The following is a 17,795-nucleotide window of genomic DNA, read 5'->3' on the forward strand; positions in this document are numbered from 1 at the left end:
CATTTAACACAAATAAAACATTTTAAGCCATCTTTTCTTTCTTGTTTCAAATCTGTTAATTAGGTACTTTTAGTATTTGCCAAAGAAGATAGCCAGAGTAATGGATTCTGTTGTGCATGTGAAAAAGCGGGCTTTAAGTCTAACATTGCCAAGACACCAGAATCTGCTTTGGAAAGCTTTTTAGATAAACATCATGAAATTATCATTATCGATCATCGCCAGTCAAGGTGTTTTGATGCAGAAGCTCTATGCAGGTAAGCAAAGCTTTGGTTTAAATCTTACTCATTCTTTGAAATGAGCGACAAATATCAATGTAAACTGCATATTTAAGGTCTTTTTTTCCCACAAAAAACAAATCCCAATCTGTAGGAGGGAGTAAAAGATATTATCTTGGGCCTGGAACATGTAGGATGCTGTATACTATCTGCCAGGGAAATTAGACTTCATTTACAAGGTTTTTCTATGTGTGGGCCTGGAATCGCTTTTGGAAAGTAGTAGTACCTGCTAATTTTAGTTTGTGTAGCGAATACATAACACCACCTACAGATACCGGCATACAGTTTTTAACCCTTTCCAATCCACTGTCTGACCTCTGAAGACATTATGATTTAAGGCTGTACAGCTCCGATGTTGGAAGACATCCGTCGGGGTTCTCTTACTGTATGTTGCCAGCCTCTCTGCTGTCGGAGCCTATCCAACGTGTCACCTCATGCAGTACTGGCTTTAGCCAGCATATAGCGCCATTGTATAACAGCAAAAAAAGAGTAAGCCCCCTAGGAAAACCAGGGTACAAATTGCATTGGAAAGGGTTAAGCTCATGCAACTTGTGCTAGGTCAGTATATGTTTTCTTATGAGCATTGATGCATATTTTATTGCTAGTTGAGTGCAGACAAGGACTGGGACATAGTTTATACCAAAAGTTTATTGGTAAGAGTCTTGTTAACCTCTGTCTATCTAGGGAACTTGTCCTTCCCTGCAGCAGGAAGAGGCGCTTCATTTTTGGCATAGATTTGGGAGAGACACTTTAGGGTTTAGAACTTTAGATCCTTGGTTGGTTAGTAAGCCCTTCAAATGGTGCTTTTTGAACTATAGGCTCTGTTAAATTTTCCTTCTCTTTCTAGCTGGCAACAACTAAAACGGCATTCTTACCCCTCATCTCTGTATTGGCACCCTGAGCATAGATCCGAATTAATGTTCTTAGAAGAACAGGTGACCGCTTAATCAGACACCTGCCATGCTCGGATCACTCCCGAATACCCTTACACAGGATTCACTAATGCTTAGAGTTTGGGTCAGGAGACCTGCAGTCAGGCCGGGACTCTCTTCCACATTTAGATGCGAAGCATTGTCCGGCCTGACCATGGGTTTCCTGACCCAAACCCTGTAGTATGTCACCGGCCTAAACTAGATTTGTTCAACCCTTGAATGAATGCTTGTTTGCAGTTAGTGGAGACAAGCGGACGGAAGAGATCTCCTGTGTGAGAGCATAGGAGCGATGGTTGTTGGGACAATTGGTGGGAGCTTATGCACCTGACAGTTGCAAGTTAAAGAGGCAACATTCGGGAAAAGATGTACAGATCTTCCATGTGTTCTAAATAGCAGGAAATTGGTTACAAATTGAGGAGCTTATAAAGGCACTATGGCTAAATTTCAGGAAACATGGTTTTACTAGATTACTCTTACCTCTGTCAGAAGAATATAGATTAGTACTTGGTAGATGCTAAAATGTCAGACACTAGGACTTTCCTGTCATTACTTTCCCTTCCCATTCCTACTTTCAATGTCAGCAGTGCATAGCCCATTAAGCAAGTGACATGTCATGGTCTGGTTTGGTGGGTATATTACGTGTGCTACAAAGGTGCTCGAGGGCCAACTGATATGGTACTGTACAATGGAGCAGCTCACCATGAAAATGAACCACGGGGCTACCAGATGTGTGTTTGGAAACAGTTCAGCTAACCCTACTGCATATGGGCTTCCGAAGTAGACGGATGGTAACTACACCTATGCTAACAAAAGTGCATCATAAGAAAAGGCTTCAATTTGCATGGCAGTATTGTAATTGGACCAAGGCTGATTGGCAGAAATTTCTTTCTCCGATACGTCATGTTTTCTGTTTCATTGAATGGATGGATGTTGACCTGTCAGAACAAATGACCTGCAAACATTGTTGGGAGATTACAAGCTAGTGGCGACAGCGTTATGGTCTAGGGAATTTTCGGTAGCATTCTCTGGGCCCATCATCCATGTGGAAGGCAGTCTGAACCAATTTGGTTATGAATCCATCCTTGCCGGTCATGTACACCAGTACATACTGTTTGTCTTCTCTGGGGCAGATTGAATCTTTCAGCAAGACATTGTGACATGCCATTCGGCTAGAGATGTTCAATAGTACTTACCTGGTCCCCTAATTCCCAAGTGTTGAACCCAATTAAGCACCTGTGGGACCACCTCGATCTTTGCTGTTGACTCTATAGATCTTCCCCCACGCACTCTCCAGGAACTGTTGGATGCACTGCAGTCAGCATGGCCCCAGACACCTGAGACAACCTATACCAGTATACTATTGAGTCATTCCCATCCTGTCTAGCTACTATCTGTACAGCAGATACTGTATGGCACACCAGATGGCTACTGGTCATGATAATGTGACTCAACTCTGTACTGTATATAGAAAGAAAAGCATAAAGCCATTTCTATAACTGTTATAATCACTTTTATGAGGTGGTTTAGGATTCTGTGTCTGTTTCACATTGTTGCATGATTGGAAGGACACAGCCCATTAGGTTCTATCAGTTATCTGTTCATTAATTATGGGGTAAAATGGACAACCCCTCTAATGAAACAAAATAGTAGAAAAATGTGTTTTAAAATGACCTGGCATGCAATATAAAAAGAATCAGTACTTACCTCTTTTCTCCCCTGGGAAACAGCAGAGCAGCTCCAGTCGGAAGTCAGGTGACCGCTGCAGCCAATCAGATGCTGTAGCTTCCTATTGCAAACTCCTGGCATCATGAATTCCAGGATGTGAGCTCTGATGCCAGGAGATAGGTAGATGGCACTACTACCTCTGATTGGCCGCAGTGGTCACCTGACTTCCAGGCCTGCACTGACAGCGGGATCCTCACTGGAGCTGCTCTGCTGTTTCCTGGGAAAGAAGAGAGGTAATTACAGATTTTAATTTTATCACGTGCCCAGCCATCTAAAAACCTATTTTTATACTCTGACAACCCCTTTTAAGACCTTGTGTATACTCTGTGTGCCACTATGTAATAAAATGTAATATGGCATCCATGGAGCATGCCGCTTCTTTTTTTTTTTTTTTCTTTGTTGGATTCATATGGAATCTAATAGAAGAATAAAGAATAAGGGCCACGTAGATTTTTATGGGTGCCTTTTTAGTGTCAAATGTGTTGAGTTCAACATTTGAACCAGTTTCTCAACGTGGACTATGACACTTTAAATGATATGGGTACCTTAACTTTTTCTTGCTGGAACATTGCCCTTTTTTATTACACGATCACAAGGCCACTAGAACAAAGGCAGTGTTTGCCCAAAATTGTAATATCAGTGAAAAGCCACGAGCACAAGGAAATTTGTTTTAATATGTGCAGTGTACGGGAGGAATAGAACATTTAGTTAATCTGTCACTTCCAGTAGTATAGATTTGCTTCATTTTACCTAAAAGTGATGAATCCTTAGCTTTCCCAGTAATTACAGATCCTGGTGGTAGTTAAATAGACATCCGGCTTCCATTCTTGGTGCTTTGCTGAGTAATCCACTGATAACGGTTGTTTCTTCTCTGGGGCACGATAGTATATGTGTGATATTCAGTACTACTCTCAGTAGGCATGAGCGTCCTCTCTGGATGCTGGAAACTATGTCTTCCTCAAATCTGACCTGGTGGCTGAGTTCACACATGGGAGTGATGGTCTAGTTTACGTAACATGTGTCGCATTCAGTTAACCACATTTAGCCATTGTGCTTGCTTACAGTCCACACTTTATATTCTGACGTGCTGTAACACTGCGAGCTCTGTTCACGGCTCTGAGCACGAGGGTCACATCACAATTTAATGGAGGCACATTTATTTCTTCTGCTCTCTCCTTCTCTCCCATCCATTTAAAAAATGCACTGACATGTATGATGAAGACCAGGATCTTGCTACATTTAGGCCGCCTGCACACGAGCGTTCCGGATTCCGCTAGCGGATTTTCACGCGCGTATGGTACCTAAATGTGCTTTCGAATAGGTGCGGATGCGTGAAAAATCACGCGCGGATATACGCGGATGTGTTGCTGAAAAAAACGCGCAGAAAAAACAGCAGACACCCCTTATTGTAAACCCAACCACTAGAGAACTGCCCATTCCTTGGAAAACAGCTTGAAAACCAACACCTAGACTCCGTTTTGTCCCTCTTGCTTGTGCGAGCACCGTTAAATTATTCTGGCAACATGCTTTCACCCGGTGAGCAGATGTCTTTGGCCGCCTGCACACGGGCGGAAATCCCGCGGCGGGATTTCCCGCGGGATTTCCGCCACTGAAAGTTTGCATAGGAGTGCATTACAATACGCACTCCTATGCAGATGGCCGCGGTTTGGCCGCGCGAAATCTCGCATGGCAAACAAACCGCGGCATGTCCTATTTTTTGTGCGGGGCTCGCACTCACCCGGCCGCCAGCTCCGGTCTGCGCATGCGCCGGCTGCGCGGCAGCTGGCACATGAAAGAGCCGGGGCCGCCAGGTGCGGGTGAGTACGCGCTCGTCTCTGCAGGCTCTCGGGTCGGGTCCCGCGGCGAGAATTCTCGCTGCCGGAACCGACCCACTCGTCTGCAGGCGGCCTTTGTAGGCATGGTTGATCCATGTAACTTTTTTCCGGCGCTTCTCCAGCGTGACTTTGTTTCAGTCACTGCAAAAAAATTCACAAGAGGAATTCATTACTACAGATTTTGCATTCTTACATCCTGCATTGGCAAGAAATACTACCTATCTCCCTCTACAAATTTGCCTGTGAAGCTCTGTGCTGTGTGTTGGGACGCCTCCTACCATGCCTACTTCCTGTAGTCATAGCAACCAGTGACTCCATCCGCAGCTGCACTGCGGATGTACTGCGTGAAAAAACGCACCCATTGGCCGCCTGCAGACGAGCGGAAATCCCGCCGCGGGATTTCCCGCGGGATTTCCGCCGCTGAAAGTCTGCATAGGAGTGCATTACAATACGCACTCCTATGCAGACGGCCGCGGTTTGGCCGCGCGAAATCTCGCGCGGCAAACAAACCGCGGCATGTTCTAATTTTGTGCGGAGCACGCACTCACCTGGCCGCCGGCTCCGGTCTGCGCATGCGCCGGCTGCGCGGCAGCCGGCACATCAAAGAGCCGGGGCCGCCAGGCGCGGGTGAGTACGCGCTCGCCCCTGCAGGCTCTGGGGTCGGATCGCGCGGCGAGATTTCTCGCTGCCGGATCCGACCCGCTCGTCTGCAGGCGGCCATTCACTTGTGTTGGAGGCTTCACGCGCAGAATCCGACCCAAATTAGAACAGGTCGCAGATTTTTTCACGCGCGTGAAAAAACGCGATACAAATCCGTCCGTCTGGGGACAACTGCGGATCCTCATAGGAGTATATTGGCTGCGGTCTGGGGCAGATAATGTGCCTAAAATAACGCGCTGGAAATTCCGTTCGTGTGCAGGCACCCTTAGCCCTAATTTTTCTGTTTGGCATATTTACTTCAGTTCTCATCTCTGGTGGTACTTTTTTTCCTTTTTTTTTTTTATACATACATTGTTTTTTAAACTTTTTTTTTTTTCTTCAAATTTGATTTTAAGTCTTATAACCAATACGTTGGTGACAGGCATTGATGCACTTGAACATTCAGCCACAGAATGTATAATACAGCTGGCAAAGGTAGTTGTGTAGACTGAAATATAATCGCCTATAGCCATATAGGCAACAGGTCATGTGGGTACGTAGTTACACTAAACATTTGGAAACAACATGTAACCATAAACTAGTAACAATGTGGGGGGATCTGTGGGTGATATAGAGAAAGGGTGTCCAGTAAGTACAGTAATGGAAATTCCCCTTTTTTAGTAGCGCAATTATGGAAATCACAGTTGACGATAGTCGCCAGGAAAGAAAGCACAAGGGAACTAGAATTAAATATATTTTTGTCAGAAATAAGTTTGTAGTGCGTGCCTGTTTCCCAGTTGGCGAGCTCTTCTAATCTTGCGATCTCCTACACTTTAACCACATATTTGTGGAGGAGGCGGTCCAGAGATTTCCATTTAAGTGGGATAAGTAGTTAAGCTGACATAAGGAGTGTAGTAGGAAGACTGTGTTTAGTGGGCCGAAAATGTGGAGATGTTTTTGTTGTCTAAGATAGAGGTGTGTTTCAGTAAGAGTGTATTTGTGATCCTCTGGCCTTAACGTTAGACACCCAAGCAATGAATTCACCCCTTATACTCATAAGCTTGTATGTATGTCCTTCAGTAGAGGAGCAGAGATCTCCAGAATGTCATTAAAGGTGAAGTGTTCATTCAGTTTCCCTGTCAAAAGAAGGACTTGGCTGCAATCCAAGTGGAAGAATGTATCAAGTGGGGTACCACAAGGCTCTGTCCTGGGCCCAGTGTTCAACATTTTTATAAATGAGGAGGGAATTGATGGGAAACTGATCAAATTTGCCGACGACACAAAGGTAGGAGGGATAGGTAACACTAGGGAAGAGAGAGTATTCAAAAAGATCTAGAAAAGCTTGCATAGTGGGCGGCGACTAAAAGAATGGTATTTAACAAGGAGAAATGCAAAGTCCTATGTCTGGACAAGAAAAATGGAAAAGGCACATACAGAATGGGAGGAATTGGGCTAAGCAGCACATGTGAAAAAGACTTGGGAATACTAATAGCTCATAGACTGAACGTGAATCGTCAATGTGATGCAGCAGCCAAAAAGGCAAACACAATTCTGGGATGTATTAAGAGAAGCATAGAGTCTAGATCACGTGAGGTCATTATCCCCCTCTACTCTTCCTTAGTCAGACCTCATCTGGAATACTGTGTCCAGTTCTGGGAATCCCACTTTAAAAAAGACTGGAGCAAGTTCAGAGAAGAGTTACCAAGATGGTGAGCGGTCTGTAAATCATGTCCTATGAGGAACGGCGAAGGAACTGGGAATGTTAAGCTTGCAAAGAAGAAGGCTGAGAGGAGTCTTAATAGCGGTCTACAAATTTCTGAAGGGCTGTCACAGTGCAGAGGGATCAGCCGTATGCGCATTTGTACAAGGAAAGACTAGAAGCAATGGGATGAAACTGAAAGGGAGGAGACACAAATTAGATATTAGAAAAAAACTTTCTGACAGTGAGGGTGATCAATGAGTGGAATATGTTACCACTGGTGGTGGTGAGTTCTCCTTCCATTGAAGCCTTCAAACAGAGGCTGGACAAATATCTGTCTGGGATGCTTAAGTGAATCCTGCACTGAGCAGGGGGTTGGACCCGATGACCCTAGAGGTCCCTTCCAACTCTACCATTCTTTGACATGATCTGGGTTGTCCAGAAGAGTCTCATTGAGTGCCTATGACAAGGTTTTGGGTGGAAGGGATAGAGAGATGGTCACTGACAGCGTGGCATGGCCTGCAACTATTATTGGGTCAATCTCTTATGTTAATAACCCCTTGGAAATATCACTCTGAAATAGTTGTTCCAGGAAGTGATAAGTATTGTGAACATGAGAGCAATATGAAAAAGCACTAGTAAATCAGTGTAGTGATCTGCAAGGGCCAATGAGATGGAGATTAACCAGAGTCCCATATATTTCTCGAATCTTTAAGGGAAATTGAGGGGATTTGGAAGTTGTCTCAAGGTATGGGTCTAATAAACCATTTACATCTTCCACTACCACTAGGATTTAGGCCGCAGAGGGCTTAGGTTGTTCAGTACTTGTTTTAGCCAGTGTTACGGATTTGTACTGGAGACGGAAAGACTAGCTAATGTTACTAAAGTGATGGCGGGACTCTCTTCCATATAACAGACGTGAAGCGGGGAAAGTGTGTAGTGGCCTGACCACTGGTCTTCTGACCCAAACCCCCAAGCATCATATACTCCTGTGATGCTCAGAGTTTGGGTCATGAGACCCACGGTTAGGCCACAACACACTTCTAAATTACAGGTGCCAAAATCTGGAAGTATGTGACCGACCAGAAGAGATCTCCTGTGTGAAGGCATAGGAGCAATGGTTGTTGGGACAACTGCTGGGAGCTTATATGCCTGACAGTTGCTCCGATTTTAAAGGTACCTTTTAATATCCAGCTGATCCCCAGTCAAAGAGATAATATACTGGGAAAAGGTGTACAGATCTTCCATGTGTTCTCAATATAGGGAAATTTGTTACAAAATTCTTACTCGCTGGTACAAAGTTACAACTGTGTTGCATAAGAATCCCTCCTAATTAGATACTTTCTTCTGCTGCACACTTCTTTGAGAGGAAGGTTATATAAATATTCCCTGTTACATCACCTGATTAGTGCAGCTCGACTGTACAATCCTCTTCTATGGAAACAGAGCTGCTGAAATTTAGGCTTATGGCTTCCTGAAATAAATGACGTGGATTGAGGAGGTTATAAAGGCAGTATAGCCAAATCTCAGAAAACATGGTTTTATTAGATTACTTTTACCTCCCCAGAAGAATATAGGTTAGTACTTAGATGTTAAAATGACTTTCCCGTTATTACTTTCCCATCCCATTCCTACTTTCAACATCAGCAGCGCGTAACCCATTAGGGAAGGCTTGTGTCGTGGACTGGCTTGGTGGCTATATAAGGTGCGCAATAGGCTGTTTGCTGACATCACTCGTCATGGGTTAAAGGGGCGATCAGAGTTGCAAAAAGGGATGATTATTGACTTTTGGGCTAGGGATAGCAGTATTTCTCAAATGCCGTGGTTTAACTGTTCACGTGCTGCTGTGGTAAAAGTGTATCGTGAGTGGACAAATTGCATCATTGACTGCAATGGAATAACCGACGTGGAAACTGCCGAACAGTGATGCCAGTGATGTGAGAGGTGAAAATAATAATAATAATCTTTATTTGTATAGCGCCAACATATTCCGCAGCGCTTACATAGACAGAGGGAATACAGAAAGACAAAAGTACAAAAAAAAATTACAGAACCACAGTTACAATCGTAATCAGTTGGTGGAAACAATAGGGAAGGGTCCTGCTCCAACGAGCTTACATACTACAAGTAATGGGGGGATACAGAAGGTAAAGGGCTGCAGATGTGCATGGTATGGCGAGGTGGAGAGTGAGGGATGCTATACACAAACAATGGTCAGATGTTTGGCCGTGTGACGGCAGAATCGGTATGACTGCAGGGGCAGTTTATGACAGCTAGCAGGGATTGCAGTCAGTAGGTCAGGGAGCATGTTATCAGGTGGCATACAGAGGAGTCGGTTTAGGGTATGCGGTATGCCTCTCTGAAAAGGTGCATTTTTAGAGCACGCCTGCAGTTTTTCGAGTCCTGGATTGCCCGGGTATCCTTTGGTAATGCGTTCCAGAGGGCTGGTGCTGCTCTGGAGAAGTCTTGGAGGCGGGAGTGAGAAGTTCGAATTAGAGGGGTGTGCAGTCTAGTTTCGTTTGCCGAGCGGAGAGCCCGGGCTGGGTGATGGATTGAGATGAGGGAGGCAATATAGGGGGGCGCTGCACTGTGGAGGGCTTTGTGGATTAGGGTAGTAAGTTTAAATTGAATTCTGTATTTAACGGGCAGCCAGTGCAGTGACTGGCACAGGGCAGAGGCGTCCGAGTAGCGGCTGGACAGGAATATGAGCCTGGCTGCGGCATTCAGGATGGATTGGAAAGAGTAGAGTCTGGTGCAGGGGAGGCCGATCAGCAATGAGCTGCAATAATCGAGTCGTGAGTGGATGAGGGCAACAACAAGTGTTTTCAGCGTGTCTATGGTGAGAAAAGAGCGGATTCTTGCAATGTTCTTGAGGTGCAGCTGACATGTTCGGGCGAGAGATTGGATGTATGGGGTAAATGAGAGATCGGAGTCGAATATGACCCCAAGGCAGCGGGCATGCTGTTTGGGAGTTATGGTGGTGCCACACACTGAGATGGAGATGTCAGGATGAGGTCGGTTAGTGGAGGGTGGAAATACCAGTAAGTCAGTTCTAGAGAGGTTTAGTTTTAGGTAGAGAGAGGACATAGTGTTGGAGACAGCAGACAGACAGTTAGTGATGTTTTGGAGGAAAGGTGCAGAGATGTCACGGGAAGAGGTGTATAGCTGGGTGTCATCAGCATAGAGGTGGTATTGGAGGCCAAAGCTCCTGATGGTTTGTCCAACAGGGGCTGTATAAATAGAGAAAAGGAGGGGGCCGAGGACTGAGCCTTGGGGGACCCCAACAGCAAGGGGAAGAGGAGGGGAGGTAGAGCCAGCAAAGGAGACACTGAAGTAGCGGTCAGATAGGTAGGAGGAGAACCAGGAGAGAGCGGTGTCCTTTAGGCCGATGGAGCGAAGCATACTGAGGAGGAGTTTATGGTCGACAGTGTCAAATGCTGCGGAGAGGTCGAGGAGGATCAGTAGGGAATAGTCGCCCCTCGATTTGGCTGTCAGTAGGTCGTTTGATACCCTTGCAAGGGCAGTTTCTGTCGAGTGTTGGGGTCGGAAGCCAGACTGTAGGGAGTCGAGGAGAGAGTTCTCTGATAGATAGCTTACAAGGCGGGAGTAAACCAGCCGTTCAAGTAGTTTGGAGATAAAGGGGAGGTTTGAGATGGGTCGGTAATTGGCAACGTCAGTCGCGTCAAGAGTCGGCTTCTTTAGCAGTGGGGATATGATGGCGTGTTTGAAAGAAGAGGGAAAGATGCCAGAGGTCAGAGAGAGGTTGAATATAGTGGTGAGATGGGAGATGACCACTGGGGAGAGGGATCGGAGGAGGTGTGAGGGGAGAGGGTCGCTAGCGCAGGTGGTGGGGCGAGCAGAGAAGAGCAGTTTGGAGACTTCTTCCTCTGTCGCTGGTCTGAGTACAGACAGTGAGCAGGAGCTAGATGCAGTGCTGACAAGACTAGGGTCAGGGCTAGTCTGGGATTGGGAAGTTATTTCCTGACGGATGTCATCAATTTTCTTTTTGAAATAGGCAGCCAGCTCTACAGCACATTATGTACAAAGGTGCGTGAGGCCCAACCAATATGCTACAATGGAGCAGCTCAACATGAAAATGAACCTCAGGGGCTACCAGACACGTGTTTGAAACAGTTCAGTGAATTCTACTGCATATGGGATTCCGAACTAGATGGATGGTCACTGCACCTATTCTAGCAATCAAAGGGCTTAAGTTGCTTCAGTACTTGTTTTAGCCTTTATTCCCACGAGCGTATATCGCCCGTCGTTTTCATGGCCAGCCGATATAGGCTACAATGTGAGCTGTAAAAACTTGTGAACAGGCGCACAAATCTAACGTTTGTGCGGCTGTTCAGATGGCATGGGCCCCAGCGCATATACGCAGAGGCCGCCATGCCGCTGTCTCTTTTCTCCCCCTCGCCGGCTCACCGCCTCTTTCCTCCCCTCCGCCTCCTCTCATTGCTGGCTGTGGGCAAGGGCTCGAATGGGAGCCCATGCAGCGGCTGACTTTTTCCGGTCAAAAAGATAGTTCCAGGGCTATCTTTTGGGCCCAACGTAAAAATGGCCGGCTTTATGGTACTTTTACGTCCCGGGAATACAGCCATGTGATCTGATGCATTGGAATCCAATGCATCAGATCACAGTGTATATCGGCCGACCGTAAAAGCGTCGGGTCGATATACGCTTGTGGGAAAGAGCCCTTAGCCAGTTTTTCATATTTTTATTGGAGGTGGAAAGAGTAGTTAATGTTACTAAAGTGATGGCGGTTGTTCCCTTGATGAAAATGGTATGCGGTACCAGAGTCTGCTAAGTGACATATTTCCAGAAATGGGACATGCTCATTAAAGTCCATACTACTATATGCTAAGGAATGCATATTATGGAAGCAGGTAGGAATTACACAGGGACATAGCTGATGTGTGAGAGTAGCAGAATTGGGTCTCCAGGCAGAATAAAATATCTGTTAGGAGCTTGTGGAGAATTGAAAACACCTGGCTTCTCTTTTGGGGAGTGTGAGGACCCCTGGCATTTAACAAACCACCTGTCCATGGCTGTGATGGAATATCGCTAGTGATATTCTGATGAGGAGGGGGCAGCACTAAAAGGTCACCGGGATGAGCCTATCTAAATGATAGGCTCACCGTGAAGAATCGCGGCATGCTGCGATTTTAATCATGCAAACAGAGAATCGCCATGATTCTTCGCTTATGGGTGTCTGGCTACGATTTCCATAGTTATCCTATGAAAAGCATGTCATGTGAGCTTCGCGGGCGATTTATTGCCACGAATCTCGCTATGACATCTCGCCTGTGGACAGGCAGCCTTAAGCTTAAAGTGGCCATACACATTAGATAAATGTCAACTGAACCCAGTGACTACAGCAGGATCTGCCACCCATCTAATCTATATGGGGTTGTCCTGACATTTTACAGAGCATAGTTCAGGGAAAAGAAGGGCTGGACATATTGGCTTTAACATGCCAATCCTTTTGTTTTCAATAGAGAGAAACTGCTGCGAAAAGTGTCTGGTAGCAGCTTACTCCCCTTTCCATATTGAGAACACACTCACATTTGGTCAAGCATGCATATGTACACTGGTATCGGGACAAATAACTGTCATTTAAACCAAATTTTAGCCGACAGCTATCTAATGTTTAGGGCCATTTTTAATTTATACCGGGCAGAAACATAATACTTAAACAGGTTTTGTCATTAAAAAAAAATCTATTCTTGCCTGTTCCCCTATTCAGTCTTCTTACCACATCTTCTCCGGTCTCCTGCAGTCCCCCGGGTCACCTCACCGCAAGCCGGCCGGATCCTCTTCTTCCGGTGATGGAGCATCCATTGCAGGCATTCTGCTTCCTGCAGGGCAATGTATGCTATATCACTAGTCACGTAGTGTTCAAAGTTTAGCAGGGAGTGCCGAGCTATTGCCGAGACTGCGTATGTGCTCTGTCTCTCTGCAATAGTATATGAACACTTGCGGCAATAGATCGGCATTCCTTCCTAGGCAATGAACTTTACATCACTAGTGACGTAGGCTACACTGACCTGTAGGAAGAGGAATGCAAAGAATGGACGCTCCATAACAAGGAGGATCCAGCAGCTGGAGGTGACTTGACCCGGGGGACTGGAGAAGATCCGTGAGGAGGAGATGCGGTAAGGAGTCTGCCTGGGGAGGAATAGCTAAGTATTGTTTGGTTTGTTTTTAATGACAGAACCCTTTTAATGCTCTATTAGTTAGTAGTTCTTCTATCTCATCCACATACAGTAGCTGTAAACAGACATCGCAGTGTATGATCTTCAGGTTCTTATATCATTAGCACGCTGTGTCCAACTAAGGGCATTGACACAAGCAAGTGATTCCTGCAGTAGAACTTTTTCCATCCTGCAGCATCTTTAGTGGAGTTTGTTATGGAAAGAAATAACCCTGCTAGCACGCATCTGTGACATCAGGCTGGGGCCGTGGAAACCATTTCCTATTGTTTTATGCAATGAATTAAGGTAATTAGTTATATAGATTTTCAGAAGTTTGTTGCTGACTATTTTTTTTTTCTCTGCTTTTCTCATATTTAAGGTCCATCAGAGCTACCAAACCTTCAGAAAACTCTGCCATTATTGCTGTAGTTAGAAGGTAGGTGTCAGTGTGTATTTTATCATGTTTACCATGTTCTTATGTCTAAACACATAACACACAGCGGAATTGTTGCAGAATCTGAGCAGAAATTCCCCAGCAATGTACAGTAAAATGTAAGATTAACCCCTTAACGACCAGCCCATAGTGTTTTTACGTCCTCCCGAAGTGGGCTTTATTCTCTGAGGACGTAAAAACATGTGTCCTGCAGAGAATAATGCCCCTCGGGCTGTGGACGTGACAGCTCCATGCTGTCGGTGTCCGCAGGTAGCTGACAGCATGGAGCCCCCCCCCCCCCCCCCCCCGGAATTGCGATCGGCGCTATGCAATGGATAGCGCCGATCGCAAAAAAGTAAATAAAAGTGCAATAAAAGTTAAAGATTCAGCTGCTCTGATGGATCGGATCCATCGGAGCAGCTGAAATTACTCACCGAGGTCCGCCGCACGACTCCCGCTGTCCTGATGCTCCGGGCGCCGTAGCCGTCCTTCTGCGCATGCGCGCCAGGTGGCATTACGTCAGCCGCATGCGCAGAAGGCCCGGCAGCGCGGGAGACTTAAAATCTCCTGGCTCCCGGCTCCTGTAGGTAGCCGGGAGGCAGGAGATGTCAGCGGGGACTGCGGTGAGCGGTCTCCGGTACCGCGATCGCCGTTATACAATGGATAACGACAATCGCGAGAAAGTGAAAAAAAGTGTAAAAAAAGAAAAGTTTCACCTCCCCTCATGGATCGGATCCATGAGGGGAGGTGAAAATACTCCTCAGGTCCGCCGATGTCCTCCGACCGGTGTCGGGACCCCCCGCTGGCTTCCGCGATGTACCGATGTGGCGCGCATGCGCAGAAGCCGGCGAGCCCGGCAAATTCAAAATCTCCCTGCACCCGGCTGTCACAGATAGCCGGGTGCAGGGAGATATGACTGGGGACCGCTGTATGCGGTTTCCAGTCATATGATCACCGTTATCCATCAGATAACGGCGATCATATAAAGTTAAAAGTAAAAAAAAGTTTAAAAAGTTGAAGTTTCATCTCCCCTTATGGATCGTATCGGTAAGGGGGGATGAAATTACGTACCCAAGGTCCCGGATTTGTTCCCTGGTGGGATGTTGATCCGCGGATCTTACCCCAGCTTCGGCGCATGCGCCCATCAGCATGATGGCGGACGCATGCGCAAAAGTGAAATATTGCCCAAGAAATATAAAATCTCCCTGCTGCTGGCTACAAAAGGTAGCCAAGAGCCTGGAGATGTCACGGGGAGCCGCGGTATGCGGCTACTGGTCACGTGATCGCCGTTATCCAATGCATAATGGCGATCACGTAAAAGTTCTTTAAAAAGTGGCAGTTTCATCTCCCCTCACCGATGCGATCGGTTGGGGGAGATGAAACATCTTCTCGGAGGCTTCCGCATTTGAATCCAGATGCGATTATCCTCCATGGACCCTTCCGGCTGCTGCGCATGCGCCCGCCGGCAAAATGCCGGACACATTCGCAGGAGCCGGGAAGCCCAGGAAATTTTAAATCTCCTTGCTCCCAGCGACCAACGGTTGCTGAGTGCTTGGAGCAGTGACCGGTGGCCTCGCTGAGCGGTCCCCGGTCACATGATGAAGTAGCGAACTAACATTAGGCCGGTCACACATGACCGGAGAGGAATTACAGGTTCTGCATGCGCTTGATCAGCGGTAATCCACGGATCAATCGCATGCATTGGATTACACAATTCCCCCCAATTAGCGGGTCGGAATTACGTAATCCACTCGCAGAAACAGAACACAGCATGCTATATTTTACCACGAATATCTGCGACCTAGAGCCCTTTGTGCTCTATGACCGCGGATATACCCGCAGCCCATATGTAAACACATTGTGTACGGGCTGCGGGTACCCGAGTCATCTCTAAGCGACGGCACGGGAACTGCAAACAAAAAACCGCCTGTGTGAGTAGGCAGTTATGCGCAGTACATTACGCAACCGTACGCAGGGTCACAGCCGGGCTCACAGCTGGTATCCGCTGCGGGCCTCCGCAAGCAGATTCCGCCTACGGCTACGTGAGCCCGGCGTTATTCAGACCGCTAACAGTAATCCGTAATTTACAAGAAGCCCCGGGAACGTTCGTCTTCCTGCAGTTCCAGGAGCAGCTTGTTGAGCGCCTTCTCTGTGAGACCACTGCACCGCAGCAAGATTACAAAGCCTCACAGCGCCACTTTCTACACCCCATCCCCGCCGCTGAGGGTACGAAATACCCCCCAAAATACATGAGAGGAGGGGGGGATACCCGGTTTTCTTGCCCCATGTGCCCAACCCAACCAGCCTCCGTATTTACCCCTGTCTTCAGACATAAAACGCAGTTTATATTATTACCTTTATCTAATATTTAGGGAATGCCAAAAAATGGGGATGTCGGGGGGGGGGGGGATTATTTTTAGGAAGTCAAATTTTTTTCCATATAAGTGGGCAGTGGGGCCTGGAATTTATTCAGTTCTGCCCTGAAATCCAGCGGGCATTCCCTCCATTATGGGCCTAGCCATGTGTCCTGTAAGTAGATTAGGGCCACAATGGGTATGTTTCTGAACACGGGACAAACAGGGGTATCCATTTTGGGGTGAAAGTCTTCATTCCTATGTACACTGTACAAAAAAAACAGTTTTTAAATTGACAAAATTGCCAAACAAATGAAAATCTTAATTTTTTCCTTTTGCTTTGCTTAGATTCATTCAAATACTTTGGGGTCAAAATATGCAGTAGATGAATTTGTTAAGGGGTCTAGTTTTTAAAATGGGGTCATTTGTGGGGGTTCTCTATCGTTTTGGATGCTCAGTGGCTCTACAAGTGGGCAATGGGGCCTGGAATTTATTCCGTTGTACCCTGAAATCCAACGGGTGCTCCTTCCATTATAGGCCTAGCTATGTTTCCTTTAAGTAGATTAGGGCCACAATGGGTATGTTGCTGAACACGGGACAAACGGGGGTATCCATTTTGGGGTGAAAGTCTTCATTCTTATGTACACTGTACAAAAAAACAGTTTTTAAATTGACACAATTGCCAAAAAAATGAAAATCATAATTTTTTCCTTCTGCTTGGCTTAGATTCATTCAAAAACTGAAGTCAAAAAAGTCATCATACCCCTAGATAAATTCGTTAGGGGGTCTACTTTTCAAAATAGGGTCACTTGTGGGGGTTCTCCATCATTTTGGTCACTCAATGGCTCTACAAGTGGGCAATGGGGACTAAATCTCCTTCAAGCAAAATTTCTGTTCCGAAAGCCAGCGGTTGCTCCTTTTGTTTTGGGCCCCATTGTGCATCCAGACATATGATTAGGGCCACAATGGGTATGTTTCTGAGCACAGGACAAACAGGGGTATCTATCCATTTTGGGGTGCAAGTCTTCATTCATATATGTGCTGTACAAAAAAAACTGCTTTTAAAATGACAGAATTACCAAAAAAATGAAAATCGTAATTTTTTTTCCTTCGGCTTAGATTCATTCAAAAACTGTGAAGTCAAAAAAGTCATCGTACCCCTAGATAAATTCGTTAAGGGGTCTACTTTTCAAAATGGGGTCACTTGTGGGCGTTCTCCATAGTTTTGGTCACTCAATGGCTCTACAAGTGGGCAATGGGGCCTAAATCTCCTTCAAGCAAAATTTCTGTTCCGAAAGCCACCGATTGCTCCTTTCATTTTGGGCCCCATTGTGCATCCAAACGTAAGATTAGGGCATCAATGGGTATGTTTCTGAGCACGGGAGAAACAGGGGTATCCATTCTGGGGTGCAAATCCTAATTTTCATGTGTACTATAGAAAAAAGTCCTGTCTTTAAAATGACATATTTGCAAAAATATGAAATTTTTGTTTTTCTCTTCTAAATTGCATTGACTCCTGAAAAAAAACTGTGGGGTTAAAATACTCATGACACCCCTCAGTGAATACGTTAAAGGGTGTAGTTTTTAAAATGGGGTCACTTGTGGGGGTATCTATCATTTTGACTCCTATGAGCCTTTCCAATCTTGGATTGGTGTAGGAAAACAGTGTTCCTCAAAATGCTGAAAAGTAATGTTACATTTGTACG

The 17,795-nt window shown here is 46.0% G+C and overlaps 1 protein-coding gene across 3 annotated transcripts in view; it reads left to right on the top strand.

The window, feature by feature from the left end:
- Nucleotides 1-17,795, top strand: part of PDE8A (phosphodiesterase 8A) — a 261,199-nt gene that overhangs the window by 170,981 nt on the left and 72,423 nt on the right. For all 3 annotated transcript variants that reach the window (XM_066592664.1, XM_066592665.1, XM_066592663.1), the window contains exons 3-4: nucleotides 64-254; nucleotides 13,682-13,738. In XM_066592664.1, the coding sequence (XP_066448761.1) occupies nucleotides 64-254; nucleotides 13,682-13,738 (248 nt within the window). The remainder of the gene's footprint in view (nucleotides 1-63; nucleotides 255-13,681; nucleotides 13,739-17,795) is intronic.

The sequence above is a fragment of the Eleutherodactylus coqui genome, chromosome 2 (assembly GCF_035609145.1).
Source record: "Eleutherodactylus coqui strain aEleCoq1 chromosome 2, aEleCoq1.hap1, whole genome shotgun sequence".
In the NCBI taxonomy this organism is placed as follows: Eukaryota; Metazoa; Chordata; class Amphibia; order Anura; family Eleutherodactylidae; genus Eleutherodactylus; species Eleutherodactylus coqui.